This window comes from Hemicordylus capensis, chromosome 13, assembly GCF_027244095.1.
Source record: "Hemicordylus capensis ecotype Gifberg chromosome 13, rHemCap1.1.pri, whole genome shotgun sequence".
NCBI classification, from domain to species: domain Eukaryota; kingdom Metazoa; phylum Chordata; class Lepidosauria; order Squamata; family Cordylidae; genus Hemicordylus; species Hemicordylus capensis.
The window spans coordinates 2,513,320-2,528,454 of NC_069669.1; the positions used below are offsets into that span (position 1 = coordinate 2,513,320).

At 48.0% G+C, this 15,135-nt stretch overlaps 2 protein-coding genes across 9 annotated transcripts in view; both read right to left on the reverse strand.

Moving 5' to 3' along the window:
- The window catches only part of COPS3 (COP9 signalosome subunit 3), a 64,121-nt gene extending 59,236 nt beyond the window's left edge, over positions 1 to 4,885 (reverse strand). The window contains exon 1 of the mRNA XM_053275807.1: positions 4,866 to 4,885. Coding sequence (XP_053131782.1) covers positions 4,866 to 4,878 — 13 coding nt within the window. The 5' untranslated portion in view covers positions 4,879 to 4,885. The remainder of the gene's footprint in view (positions 1 to 4,865) is intronic.
- Positions 1 to 15,135, reverse strand: part of PEMT (phosphatidylethanolamine N-methyltransferase) — a 167,560-nt gene that overhangs the window by 17,888 nt on the left and 134,537 nt on the right. For 3 of the 8 annotated variants that reach the window (XM_053275818.1, XM_053275820.1, XM_053275819.1), the window contains exon 6: positions 4,866 to 4,980. In XM_053275818.1, the coding sequence (XP_053131793.1) occupies positions 4,914 to 4,980 (67 nt within the window). In that variant the 3' untranslated portion in view covers positions 4,866 to 4,913. Of the gene's footprint in view, positions 1 to 4,865; positions 4,981 to 13,756; positions 13,877 to 14,055; positions 14,123 to 15,135 lie in introns of those variants that run through there. The other 5 variants (XR_008311930.1, XR_008311929.1, XR_008311927.1 and 2 more) reach the window with 4 other exon arrangements.

Consider the following 15,135-nt stretch of genomic DNA (forward strand, 5'->3'; position numbering starts at 1 on the left):
GGATGGAAGAGTGGGAGGAGGAGGAGGCATGGAACCGCGGGTCTATTGGACCTGCAGTTCCACGTTACGTGTGAATGCAGCCACCATTTGGCTCCTTCTGAATGTTCTCCATGATGGGAAACTCTGGGATTTAAGAAACCACCAGGGATTGCAATATCAGGGCCAGCCTAAGATATTGCAGTACCTGAGATGAAATGCTTCCTTGCCTCCATACTCCAGGGGGGTGGGGGCATCCCCCTTTCAAAACTGACCCTTGCAAGCTTTGAAGGTTCCGTCCATTGAGGGGAGCTGGGGGAATACACTAGGTGATGCGGAAGCAGGAAAGAGGGAAGGTTGCCAGTGACAGCCTCCTCTCCTCTCCTCTCCTCTCCTCTCCTTGTGTTTCTTGTTAATTTTGCAAAGAGTGCGAGGAGAGGCACGCCTTGCAAAACTTGCAAGGATCAAATTGGTTCTGTTGGTTGCAGTGGGGGGCATCTCACCACCCTGTGGGCACCCCATTAATCCTCCGCCTGAGGTGACCGCCTCTCCTCTCCTCATGAAAGGGCTGCCCTTGGAAACCTCACCCTCTGCTCTAGAAGGAAGCCCTTCCTATAATCTCACATGTCATGGACCTGGCAGTGGCTATGACTCTCTGCACATTCTCAGAGACACTCTTCTCTTGACGACTGCTTCCTTTAGACCTGAAGAAGTCCCAGTTCAATCTTTGGAAGTGTACTTGGCTCAAGAGATTGAATCCCACCTTGCCAGGCATGGCAGCCTCTTAAGTCAAGTCAGGCCTCCATATCACGAGACTCCAAAAACCAAATTTGGACGAACCCCTGGGATTGACCCAGTCCTATTTTGAGCCACAAAGTGTGGGGTGGGGGCTAAGCCATTTTCTCCCTAGGGTCTTACATAACTTTCCCTTAAAGACTCTGGCACAAATGCCCTCATTAAGCCACCCACTCCACTGTCCGACTGACTTCCCTGTCGGAAACACTTTGCTAATGGTTGCAGTGAAGGCCTCTTTTTAGCAAAATTCTCCGAGGGAGGCTGCCAGATCTGGGCCCTCAGCATCCCTTTGGCTGGCAGCTTGGAAAATCCCAGACATGCTGAACACGAAGAATGTAAGGGGGCTAATGCCAGCCGTGCCCCTTGCTGCGCGGTTTCCCTTCAAAGACTTACTGAAAGTTATATCATCGGATCCCGCCACCCCCTGCCACCCCGAGATAACTTTGCCAGAGTCAGACACTCGAATCTGACCAAGTGAGCTAACCTGGACTGCAGGCACTTCAGTCTCAGAGTTGCCTTCAGCCGCGATGGGCAAACTCCCCACCACTCACGTTGGATTGGCTTGCAAAATAAGTGGAGCCCCATAGAAATCTGCTTTTATAGAGCCTTGGTCCATCTAGCTCAGTACTGGCAACGCTGACTGGCAGCAGCTCTCCAGGGGTTCAGGCAGGAGTCTCTCCTAGCTTTACCTGGAGATTCTGCCAGGGATGGAACCTGGAATCTCCTGCATACAAAGCTATGGCTTTACCATGTGAAGCTGCCATATGTTGAGTCAGACCATTGGTCCATCTAGCTCAGTATTGTCTGCACAGACTGGCAGCAACTCTCAGCCCTAGCTGGAGATGCTGCCAGGGATGGAAACCGAGACCTTCTGTACGCATAAGCAGATGCTCTGCTTCATCCGCCGGCAGCAATCACAGGGCCAGTCAAGTCTGACACAGCGGCACCGGGAAAGTGCTCAGGAGCTTTTATTACCAATCTCGCTGGGGAAAGAAACAGAGCAGGCAGCTCCTCGCCATCAGGATGTGCCCGTATTTACAGCCAGCTCTAGTTGCTCCCTTTCTCTTTGCAACTGCCAGCCCCCGCCCAGCAATTAGTTTCCCTATTTCCTTCCTCTGCTATTCCACAGTGTTTACGCTTTAATTATAAACCGCCGAGTGGAAAGCAATAGTGGGGAAACAAAATTGCCACCGCCGATGTGTGCAGAAGGCAGCACTCCAGAACGTAAAGTTGTGCCGTCGAGTCGGTCTCGACTCGAGGCGACCACAGAGCCCTGTGGTTGTCCTTGGTTGACTTCAGGAGAGATTGACCATTGCCATCTCCTGTGCAGTATGAGACGATGCCTTTCAGAATCTTCCTATATCGCTGCTGCTCGATATACGTGTTTCCCATAGTCTGGGGAATATACAGGAGAGGAGAGCTGGTCTTGTGGTAGCAAGCATGACTTGTCCCCATAGCTAAGCAGGTTGCATTTGAATGGGAGACTCCATGTGAGCCCTATGAGATCTTCCACTTAGGGGATGGAGCCGCTCTGGGAAGAGCAGAAGGCTCCAAGTTCCCTTCCTGGCAGCATCTCCAAGAGAGGGCTGAGAGAGATTCCTGCCTGCAGCCTTGGAGAAGCCGCTGCCAGTCTGTGTAGACAATACTGAGCTAGATAGACTAATGGTCTGACTCAGTATATGGCAGCTTCCTATGTTCCTATGAACCAGGTCCCCCGGATGTTGTTTGGCTTCAACTCCCATAATCCCACTGCTGTTTGCGGCAATGAAAACCTTTGTGGAGGAATCTCAGGGTGTCAGGGCTTGAAATTTGTAAGGCCTTCCATGCTAGGACCTCTGTCACCGCAATATTCTGTGCTTGCATGGGATCAGCCAGTCCTGGCTAGTTTTCTGTATGTATTGGCTTTGAATTAGCTTGAATTAACATGATTGGCTGTATCTCCAAGGTCTTTTACTCCTACCTGATCTCCACATCATCTCTACAAAGTGGACTCTGTTATCCTCTTAGCCTTTCTCTGGTTCCCGTGTACTTCACGCCCCTTCCTGGTGTTTACGTGGGCTTCTCCCTGACTTGGGAACAGAGCCCTCCGCCTTTATTACCGCCAGGACTCCTGAGCACCCCGAGTCCTTTTGGAGAAGGTTTTTCTATTCCCACTGAATCAGGCTAAGAGCAGAAACGCTGCCATGAGGTGTTGACCTTTAGAGAGACAAGGGATGTTCTGTCTTGAAGCTTAAGATCGGCTCTGATATCCTGGGTGTGGATTACGCCCAATATACAGTATATGCAAAACGAAGCGCTGGTGAAAGTCTGCGGCGGAAGGCGTGGAGGAAAGGGCTTGTGTGTTTGTGAATGCATTGTGTGCACCCCGTGTACCCAAGAGCCAGCATGGTATAGTGGTTAGAGTGCTGGACTAGGACCGGGGAGACCCGAGTTCAAATCCCCATTCAGCCATGATACTTGGCTTGCTGGGTGACTCTGGGCCAGTCACTTCTCTCTCAGCCTAACCTACTTCACAGGGTTGTTGTGAAGAGAAACCTACGTGTGTAGTACACTGCTCTGAGCTCCTTGGAGGGAAAGCGGGATATAAAATGTAATAATAATAATAATAATGAGGGAGTGGACAATGAGATGAAGTCACTGCCTTGGCCCACTGCTGAGTAGTGTTTCGTCCAAGGCGTGCGCATTTGCAGATGCACATGTGTGCATACACGCAATGTTTTTTGATGTCCACTCTGTTAATTGCAGATGCTGCTCAGGCTGAATCAGGAGGGCCCCATTCTGAACCTCCGTGTGCACACACTTCCTTGATACTGCTGCCCAGAACAAAACCCATCCCGCACATAGAGGAAAAACAGAGTGAACATTAGACCCAAAGGACAGAGGAGAAGGGAGTGACTTGTGCTAATGAGTGTGTGTGTGGGGGGGGAGAGAACTGCCTCTCCTTCCAGAGCTCTATTTGCTCCTCTCTCTCCCACCCCAGTGTTAATGAGAGCTGTATTGCCTGCAGGCCAGTCATTCGTCAGGTAGAGCTCCACAGTTAATTGTGCAGCTCTACCTGATGAATGGCCAGTCAACAGGCAGTGCGTCTCTCATTAATGCTGGGGAAGGATGTGAGGGAGAGGAGCAAACGAGGCTCTGGAAGGAGACAGCTGAACCTCCTTTGCACCCCCCCGCCGCCCCCAGGTCATTGGGACAAGCCACTCTTGGGAAGAGGAGAGAGAGTAGTACGTGCATTTGGTTAACACAGCCGAAAAGAATGAGGCATTGCTGTAATTTAGGACTGCATCTGATCGGTTCTTTTCCTGCTTGTGTTTTCAAACATTACACAAAGAGAAACAGACAGATAAAGCCGCCTGAAACCGCACTCCATAAGATGTGTAAGACTCGCGTCCTGCATATATTGATTAAACCACAGAGCAATGAAACATCTTGATGTGACTTCATGTTCATGGCAACATTCTTTCTGCACAGTTATGTAACCAACGCGCGCATAAGGGGGGGGCACATGGGCAAGCGTTTAGTCATGCTCTTTTGTTGAAGTTTGTGTTTTATTTGATTTGCAGGCTGCTTTATGAGATGGAGAAGTCTGAAGCCCAGGGCATTAAATCTTAATAAACAGATAAGCTGGAAATATTTATCTTCCAGTGCAAAAAAAACAAACGTACGGGGCAAATTAAACTTTCAGAACTAAAGTTGATCTGAAAACAACTTTAGAGTTGCCAAGGCACTTAAGAACACAAGAACGGCCCTGCTGGATCAGGCCCAAGAATGTCCATCTAGTTCAGCATCCTGTTTCATAAAGTGGTCCATCACCAGATGCCTCCGAGCAGCCCACAGGCAAGAGATGAAGGCATGCCCTCTCTCCTGCTGTTGCTCCCTTGCAACTGGTATTGAGAGGCATCCTGCCTCTGAGGCTGGAGGTGGCCCACAGCCACCAGACTAGTAGCCACAGATAGACCTGTCCTCCGTGAATTTGTTCAAGCCCCTCTTAAAGCCATCCAGCCTGTTGGCTGTCACCATATCTTGTGGCAGAGAAGCTTGGTCTAGCATTTGTGTTCTGGTTTTTTCTTTTGTTATGGTGGGCTTTTTCTTACCTTCCCATGTCATATATTTCAGGTCTTCCCTTTTAAAATCCATCTTCATTACCATCTTCTCTCACTGTGGGTAAACTGGAAGAAGGCAGAGTGGGAAGCGGAACAGAGTGAATCCCTGGAACAGTAAGAGAGGACAGAGTTCTCAAACTGGGGTCCCCAGATGTGTTTAGCTTAGAACTCCTATCTCACCATGGTGGAGCATGATGGGAGCTGTAGTCCAATGACATCTGGGGACCCAAGCTTGAGAACCCCTGCCATTGAAGACATAGGCAGATAGGGAACTGCCTTATACGGAGTCAGAACCTTGGTCCAGCTAGCTCACTACTGTCTACTCTGACTGGCAGCAGCTCGCCAAGGTTTCAGGCAGGAGTCTTTCCCAGCCCTACCTGGAGATGCTGCCAGGAAGTGAACCTGTGACCTTCTGCATGCAAAACAAATGCTCTAATACTGAGCGTTGGCCACATCCCCTAAGGGGAATATTTTAACAGCAGCCACTCAGGGCTAGATTATGACCTGCGGAGGCCCTAAGATTTGTCAAGCATAAAAGGCCCCAGAGCATTAAAAAAAGAATGTATTATTCTAGTGTCCGTATGTATACACATGTATGTGCTTTTGTACACCTATGGGTATATATATATATAATTTTTATTTATTTTCACATGCAATAACACTGAATATGCTTGGCATTGCCCACTCCCCACCATTTGTTTCTTGGATTATAATTTAGCACCAGCTCCTAGAAGCACAAACAGGTTATGTTGGGCTTCAACAAAGGTGGGAATTTCTTTCGTGTAAATGGGCCAAATCCATATTTTATTTATCTTCTTATTTTGTCCATCTCACCTTTATTGAAGATGAATGTGAATTATAGGCTTTTTTTCTCTCTCCTTTCAGTCACCCGGCACAGCTGTATTGGTCTCCTACATGCTGTGTGATTGATTTTTTGCCTGCTTTCTAGAAGCAGTTAATGTTTTCTATAAACTGGGACATGAGCCTTTTGCTTGGTCTCACATTGTATTCCCCCCCGCCTTTTTATGGTGGGGTTTTTACTTGCCTCCCCTTCCCTAGTCATATATTTTATGCTTTCCCATTAAAATTCCATCTTCTTTACAATCTTTCCTCATAGTCCTGGTTCTTACTAGGGATGTACAAATCGAATCAAATCCGAATCAATTCAACTCGAATCTGGGTGATCTGAGTGATTCAAATTTGGATTGAATCACCCCTTAAAAAGGCAATTCGATTTGAGTTCAAAATTAATTTTTGGAATTCGATTCAAATTTGATCCAAGAGCCATTTGGCACCTTTAAAAACCATTCGGGGCCCCTGATTGGTTAAAAAAGGCACCAAAAGAGGGTTGAATTGAATTTTTGGACTGAATTCAAATCTGCTTCAATTTCAAAATGAATTTTCAGAATTCAATTTGAATTCAAAATGAATAAAAAAATTGGTTTCGCGCATATCTCTCGTTCTTACAGAAGTTCTGTTACTACAAACACTCGGGCTTCTGGTGCTTATTATAGCTCCTTGCTATAATATTCTGAATATCAATGAGGCTGTTCTCACAAGCTGCCAAGGCAGGCTTAAGCAACCAAGCCTGGGCTTGGCTGCCCATGAGAACCACTGGGATCTGCATGGATCCCAGCAGTACTGCAGCGCCAAACCCAACACCACAGCCCGGCTCTTAGCCGAGGTTAAGGGTGCAAACCTGCCCTTAACTCTGGCTCCAGGACCGTGTGCCCAGCTTGTTAACCCCGTGTTAACGGGGGCTTAACAGCTTGTTAACCAGTGCACCGTGGGATTCATGGAGGCCAGGACAACAAGTCCTGGCATCTGTTTACCAGCACAGCAGCACAGAGAGTAATCTGTGCTACTCCCAGATGTGCTAGTCAGGTGGGTGTGTGGCTTGCATGCCACCCAGGCTGCAAAGGGTCGTATGGGGGAAGGTAGGCTGAACCCTGCCTTCCCCCCTGCCTGCCCGACTGTGCGCATGCGCAGTTGTGTGATCAGCCCCTATAGCTATTATTCTGTTCAATTATTCTCCAGATTTGAAGCTAAAACCACCTAGCGCACGGGACCCATGTTTTGCTGCCCTTAGATTGTTGTTTCCATCATAAAGTCTTTTTCTGACTTGTTATTGTATGGCCTTTGGGTAAGTGTACAATCTGGGTCCTCCTCCTCGTTTTCCTCCACACTCTTTTCATATTATTTTGAGTGCCATGGCTGCTGATATTGTCAGCTGGAATAAACGAGGTTGAGGCAGTCCTGCCAAGTGCAGACCGGTCCTGCCCAAGCTTTAAAAAGTCCTGCCCAAGCTTTAAAAAATGCACACCGAGGTGGCATTCCTGCAGGACACGCATTTGCTTCCAGTCAATCAAGACAGAATGTGTAAAGATTGGGTTGGTTAAGTTTTTGCCGGTGGTTTCCCCGAAAAGTCTAGGCTGGTAATGATTTTGATTGCTTGACTTGTTGGAAAGATCATTTCAGCCCCTCAGTTTATCTATGGATAGAAGACCTCTCTAATCTGGCAACTTTTGAACTGACCATTGTCTGCTGAAAGAGGACTCCCATACCAGGATTTGGAAGGACAATTTAGAGTTATTTGCATACTTTCCACTGTCTATTTCAAATCAATAACCGTGTTAACCCTCCCCTCCCCTGCTTTTCTGTTTGTTTCTGTTTTTTCCTCATATCCCCACCTTTGTGTTGTAATTACTTTGTTATAACATGGAAAAAGTGGAACAAAACTGTTAACGGGGGTGGGGGGGAGAATATTATTCTAACCAAAAGGACAATGAAAATAGAAACAAAGTTTTGTTTATATTTGACAAAGATGTAATGAAGAGCTAATAATTTAACAAAAACAAATCTTGCAACATGCCTATTTGCATTAGAAATACTTGTATTAGAAATACCTTCAAATCAAACTAAGGTAAAGGTAAAGTGTGCCATCAAGTCGATTTTGACTCCTGGCGCCCACAGTGCCCTGTGGTTTTCTTTTGGTAGAATACAGGAGGGGTTTACCATTGCCATCTCCTGCGCAGTCTGAGATGATGCCTTTCAGCATCTTCCTATATCACTGCTGCCTGATATAGCTTAGCTATAGCGGGGATTCGAACCGGCAACCTTCTGCTTGTTATTCAAGCAAGCACTTCCTGCTGCGCCACTTAAGGTGACTTAAATCAAACTACCTTGTGTAAAACTTGAACATGAGTCCCTTTTTTGTATTCAGAGGCCCCTCATAATCTGAGGCCCGAAGCTGTAGCTTACTTAGCTTGTGCCTAAATCTGGCACTGCAAACAGTGCTCACATATAGTCAACCATCCAAATGCAAACCCGCTAAGCAAATGGGACAGCCCTTATCTGCTCCTGCAAAACCAGGCTCTCCTCTCCAGGTGCTCTTTTGGAGAGGCAAGGAGTTGGTTGCAGGCTTCTGCTATCCGTGTGAAACAGATCAAACCCATCTTTGCAGTCCCAATCCCAGACATGTGCATTTCCTATGTGCGGGCTAATTAGAATGTTTGTTTAGAGAGAACAAGTCAAATGCCAAACTGCTGCAGGGAGGATCGGGCCCTTTTACACTTGCTCCCCTTGACAACTCTTCCCCAATCAGAGTTATCGAGCTCCTGGCATGAAGCACCCACCCCACCCCAAGCCTTGTCAGCACCAGCTGAGCTGAAATTGGCAGAAATGCAAATTCCCAGAGAGCTTTAATCACTCTCGTGGAGAGAACATTGGCTAATGGCTGTTTAATAGGGCTGAACAAGCCGCCTCTCCATTTGTACAAGGAGAAGCACACCAGTGCGGAGAGAAACTATAAGTCCTCAGTGGGATTCAAATGTTCTTTGCATGGCTCCATCTGGCTCCTTGCTGCTGTTCCTCTGTCCAGACTGGTCGGCTTTGTGGCATGCATGCTTGGGAACGCTTAACACTGATTAAGGCTGGTTCACACAAGCATGTACATTGCTCAATAAGATCGCCCATTGTTTCATCACCCGGCAAATTGCAGCTAAACAGGTGATCTGCCTGCCTTGAAGCACACTGAGTCTCAGGTGATATGCAGGCTCAGTTTGCAGTGGCAGATCTGGGAGAGCTGTTTGGTCCTTGAAGTCAGCACTTGAAGGGGCAAAACATCAAGTGGTTAGTATCTGTCCCATCCCTATGGATGGGAGCTATAAGGTTTAGATTCCTTTTCTACCAGCAAGGGAGGAGAGCCATCCAGCAGGACAAGGAGCAGGTTTCAGGGCAAGGTTATTAAGACAACAGCCAATAAGTAGAGCGGGAGTCTCTAAGAGGCTGGGCAGAAGGAGATGTTGCTCCAGCAGTAGCTAGGCCAAGGAGCTGGGCAGGAGATGTTGCTCCAGCAGTAGCTAGGCCACGGAGCTGGGTAGAAGAAAGTGTTGCACCAGCAGTAGGAAGGCCAAGGAGCTAGGCAGAAGGAGATGTCCCACCAGCAGTAGGCAGGTCAAGAAGCAGGGCAAAAGGAGATGTTGCACCTGTAGTAGGCAACCAAGGAGCTGGGCAGAAGCAGAAATCGCACCATTAGTAGGCCGCCCAAGGAGCTGGGCAGAAAGAGATGTTGCACCTGTAGGGGAAGAACGGTGGTTCAGTCCCCAAATAGCAAAGCAAAACCAGTTTGGTGAGAAAGCAGCAAAGCAACGCAAGAGATCTTGAGACAGTTCTTTAGTATTGAAGAACTACAAGGATTTATTTAGAGAAAAAATTACAAACAAATGTGAGAAAGCCTGCAGCTTAATTTCAGCTGCAGTTCATGGCTGAAGAGAGAGACCAAAACAAACTGCCATCTCTGGAGAGACAAAATGGAGACTAACACTGGAAGAACAAAGAGGGGAGGAATCCAGCACTTCTATCCATGACGCTAGCCCACCCACCCCCTCCAGTGGTCACTGGTGCCTATCATGTTGCACTGGAGCTTCGTTAGGCTGTCTGCTAGTGACTCAAAGATGGAACCAAGGTGTTCTACAATGATTGTATGGAGGGAAGCAGTTCTGGGGTGCGCCTTGGAAGGAAGAGAAGCCAAGAGCAACAGCCATTTGGCATCCCTCCGGCAAGTCTTCCAAAATCCAAGTCAGAGTTACTTTGCTGCACATACTCCTCTCTCCTGTTTGCATTGAAACATCTGCAGCAGCAAATGTGACCCTCCCCTTGTTCTCTTTTCACTTGCTTCCGGCGTATACTTGTACCTGCCGTGCGCTGGCAACAGAAAGCCATGCACAGCTCGTCTGCTCACAGAGGTCCCTCTGTCTCCAGTGTTAAAAACAGGCCAGCAAAGACGTCATTCCTGTTCTGGCCTGGGATGTTGAACTGCTGTTCCAAGCTTGCTTATTGTCCGCATTCCTTGGGCCCCTTGAGGGACAAGAAAAAGGAACACTGTCCCTCTAGGCCCGGCCTCTTGGCTAACCCAGCTCCCAGAACTCCCTATCATGGACATTTCTCTCTGGCTTTTCCTGCTGAAAACAGCAGCTGGGAAAATATCTTCAAAGCTGCAATTCAGCCAAGCTAATAACGAAATGAATCATGTTATAAGAGAAGCTGGGTCATTAAATGAAAAGGAAGCAGCTGGGAGCACGGGCAAAGTATTGCTGGGTATTTGGAGGATTCAGAGTCTGGATCTACAACCTCATTAAACTCAGTCAGACTCCCCCTGCCACCCCCGCAAGAATAATTACATCTGATTCCTCTCCAAAGGAAGTCTGAAGGAGAAAAGTGCTCCACTGGGGGCTAGAAAGGGGTATGCACAGAACCGGTTGGGCCAGTTTCGTTCGAATTCAGACCGGATTTGAACTGGCCCGGTCTGGGTCCGGCCGAACCAGGTTGAACCGGTTCGGGGGATATACTTGTAAAGCGGTATTCAGTGAGGATTCTCCTTTACAGGTACAGGGGTGTGTGGGGCCCTTTGGGAGGTAAGCAGTAGATAGTCGGGGGCCGCGAGAGAGATAAAGTGCTGTTTACCCGGCCAGCGTGGCTGCTGGTGTGGCCGCTCATCACTACTCGCCCTCCTGGCACGGCCCCAAGCATGCTCCCTTTTCCTTTTACCCAGTCACTGCACTGGGAGGGTGAGCGGCGGTGCCAGCAGCCACGCCGGCCAGTTATGCAGTGCTTTACATCTCTTGCCGCTCTTGGAAGAGCAGAAGGTTCCAAGTTCCCTCCCTGGCAGCATCTCCAAGATAGGGCTGGGAGAGATTCCTGCCTGCAACCTTGGAGAAGCCGCTGCCAGTCTGTGAAGACAATGCTGAGCTAGATAGACCAATGGCCTGACTCAGTAGATGGCAGCTTCCTCTGTTCCTATGTGAGGAGCTCCAAAAGGATCTCTTCAAACTGGGGGAGTGACAAGAGGAAATACTTTTTCACACAGCACATAATTAATCTATAGAATTCTTTGCTATGGGATGTGGTGATGGCCACCAGCTTGGTTGGCTTTAAAAGGGGCTTAGACAAATTCATGGTGGACAGGTCTATCAGGCTACTAGTCTGGTGGCTGTGGGCTACCTCCAGCCTCAGAGGTACGATGCCTCTCAATACCAGTTGCAGGGGAGCAACAGTAGGAGAGAAGGTACCGGCAGGAGTCTCTCATGGCCTTGCCTGGAGGAAAATGAACTGACAATACAGGGCAAGCCAGTGAAGCGATGAAAGGGGCAATTCAGAGGCTATTCCTCACCATCAAGAAGCAATAGAATCAATGGACCAGCCTGCAAGCAGGACACTTTTAATTAATGTTGCAAAGCATCTTTGCTGAATGAAACTTGCTTGTGAGTAAACACTGTTGGAAGAGCTTGGCCCTAGGGAGGACATTGCTGTAGAAATAGTGCTTTTTAAGTGCTGTGAGGAATTCTGCTTCCATCAGATGGCAGGAAAGCAAGGCCCAAGCAAAACTAACGGACCCAAATGTGGAAGCAATCTGCGTGGTTCTTAAAATAAACTTTGTGGGATCTTATATAGAACCTGCAAAGTCTCCAGAAAAACAGGGAAGGGATATCAAGAACAAAGCCACCTAATGGCGCAGCAGGGAAGCAAGCTGCCTAGAGGGCAGGAGGCTGTTGGATCGAATCCCCGCTGGTATGTTTCCCAGACTATGGGAAACTTCTATATCGAGCAGCAGTGATATAGGAGATACTGAAAGGCATCATCTCACACTGCGCGAGAGATGGCAATGGTCAACCCCTCCTGGATTCTACCAAAGACGACCACAGGGCTCTGTGGTTGCCCGGAGTCAACACCGATTTGACAGCACACTTTATCTTTACCAAGAACAACGTTTGTGTACCAGGCCTAGAAAATCCTATTGGCAGTTTTGCCTCTGCCAGTCTGGCTTATACCGGGGAGGTCTGGATAGATAGGAACATACAAAGCTGCCTTTTACTGAGTCAGACCCTTGGTCCATCTAGCTCAGTATTGTCTGCACTGGCTGGCAGCAGCTCAGCAAGGTTACAGGCAGGAGTCTCTCTCAGCCCTGTCTTGGAGATGCTGCCAGGGAGGGAACTGGGAACCTTCTGCTTTTCCTAGAGCGGCCCCATCCCCTGAGGGGAATATCTTACAGTGCTCACATATAGTCTCCCATCCAAATGCAAACCAAGGTGTGCTCTGCTTAGTAAAGGGGAGAATTCATACTCACTACCGCGAATTATGAATTCTCCAGTTATTACATGAACTGGTAGCCAAATACCAGATATTTTCCTACCTTAGGAGAGACCCACAGTCAAAAGTTTGAAAATCTCTGTGCTTTGGGAAACTATCTTTTCTTTTCTTTTCCCTTTCCTTTTCCCTTTTCTCTTCTCTTTTCAGTGTGCCGGTTCTGGTCACCTTTGCCTAACCTGGAGCCGCTGCCCCCAAAATAGCAACAAGTGATGCTTCCGTCAGCTGGTCATGAGCAAGCCAAATACTCATTAGCCAGAAGGAACAATTAGACATTGCCAATTACCTTGGCAGCTCCCGAAAGACACCGGAACGGGCCAGCCAGTGCCTTTCTCTAATCCGGCTGAGCACAGAACAGCAAATGTTCCTGGCTTTACTATGATCTGTGTTTATCAATAATAAGGTACGGTTTGACCACCCCAATCTTTTCTCCTGATGTTGCAGGATTTGGACGGGTGGCATTTGGGGAACAGGAGGACATCATTACTTTTGCGCTCGCTCTCTCTCTCCCCCCCGCCTTTTGCTGAGTTTGGCTTCTAGTTACCATTGCATGGTCTCTATCTATAATATATATCACATTGAAGGAGCAGAGGTGCAGATCAATCCCCAGATTTTGCGTTCTCCCCTCATTTTACTGAACCATCCATCTTATTTCTTTTTTTATTTCTCGGTTTAAACCTCCCTGAGCCATATTGGAAGCGTGGTATAGAAATTGAATAAATAAATAATACACATTTCTCCCCCGCCCCCGCAAAAAAAACCCACCCTGTGTTTATTCTCCCTCGCCCCAAAATAGAAGTGAGTTGTTGTTCCTCAAGCTTTGGCAGCAGTTACATCTCTTTGCTTATTCGGTGTCATTTGGCATCATATATCGCAAGGTAGCAAATCTCTGCTATGAAAAACTCCAGTGATTTGCTACCTTGTGGTACGTGTATATGGTACCCATTTATTCTTGTAGAAAGGAAAAGCGTGCTGTCGAGTCGGTGTTGACTCCTGGTGACCACAGAACCCTGTGGTTGTCTTTGGTAGAATACAGGAGGGGTTTCCCATGGCCATCTCCTGCGCAGTGTGAGATGATGCCTTTCAGCATCTTCCTATACCGCTGCTGCCCGATATAGGTGTTTCCCATAGTCTGGGAATAACATACCAGCGGGGATTCAAACAGGCAGCCTCTAGCTTGCTAGTCAAGTCATTTCCCTGCTGTTTGTATATCCCACTACAAAAGGTCTCGCAGTAAGACCCGGCCCCCGGAGGGACTGTGGTTTCGGCTGCCTCTCCTGCTTTTGTATGTAGGGCACCCTGAAAGTGTTCTGTGCAGGTTTATTGACATGCTCTTTTCATAAGATGTTTGGTTCATTCTGCAAATAGAGGATAGACATTGACAATTTTCTGTAATTGGGTCAATTAGGGATGAGCAATAGTTAGCAAATAAAAGCGCTTTGGATGGGAGGGAGTGGGTGGGTGGGGGAATATGCCACTTTGTCCCAGTTTCTGCTGGCAAACAAGGAGGGAAAGGCCATTTTCTGCCCCTGCTCACCTTGTGTTTGAATGTCAAGGCTTTCCAAACGCAGTGGTGTCCGAAAAATACTTTGCCCAAGGCATGTCTAAAGAAAATCACACACACACACACACAAATCAGTTTTGCTTTGACCTACTTTTCAGAATGAAAACGCACCAAGCAAGTTTCACAGCCCTCCAGAACAGAGCAACACACAAACTACCTCTTTTCTTGTGCTGCTTGCAACTTTGAAACTGGTTTGTGCAGCTGCCGACTGGAAAAATCCAAACCCGAAGCCATTAAATTGAGCATAATTAGCAACCCATCCAGGCTGGTTTTGTGGCTCCTGATGGGGCCAAGATGGTTCCTCCAGTGCCACCTGTTACTGGAGAGGAGAGCTTGTCTGGTGGTAGCAAGCATGACTTGTCCCCTTAGCTAAGCAGGGTCTGCCCTGCTTGCATATGAAAGGGAGACTAGAAGTGTGAGCACTGTCAGATATTCCCCTTAGGGGATGGAGCTGCTCTGGGTAGAGCAGAAGGTTTCAAGTTCCCTCCCTGGCTTCTCCAAGATAGGGCTGAGAGAGATGCCTGCCTGCAACCTTGGAGTAACCGCTGCCAGTCTGTGAAGACAATACTGAGCTAGATAGACCAACAGTCTGACTCAGTATATGGCAGCTTCCTATGTTCCTATAAATTATAAACTACAGCTAGCCAAGTTAGTGCAAAGAGAGTTGGCTCTGGCTGGATTAACTGTTAGGCTAAATACCCAACAGCATACATGCCGGATCAAAACCCAGTCCTAGTCTCATTTTGAGCATCGAAACCTGCAGAACTATAAAGTTCTAACTAGGTATTTCTAGTTGGCCCAAGACTGTAGATCATGGGAGCTGCAGTACAGTAACATCTGGGGACCTGAGCATGAGAAACCCTGCCCCCTAAAATGGTCTTTGGATTCTCCTTGTGCTGCAGACATTCCAGCTGGGCTGGCTGAATTTGCAGAGGAACCAACAGAGCTCCAGCGAAGCTGAACACACCGTCTCAAGGCCTCCAGGAGACCCCAAAGGTTATCTCATGATAAGGCCAGATTTAATGTGAGCCGAGGTCCAGTCTGCAGTGCCTG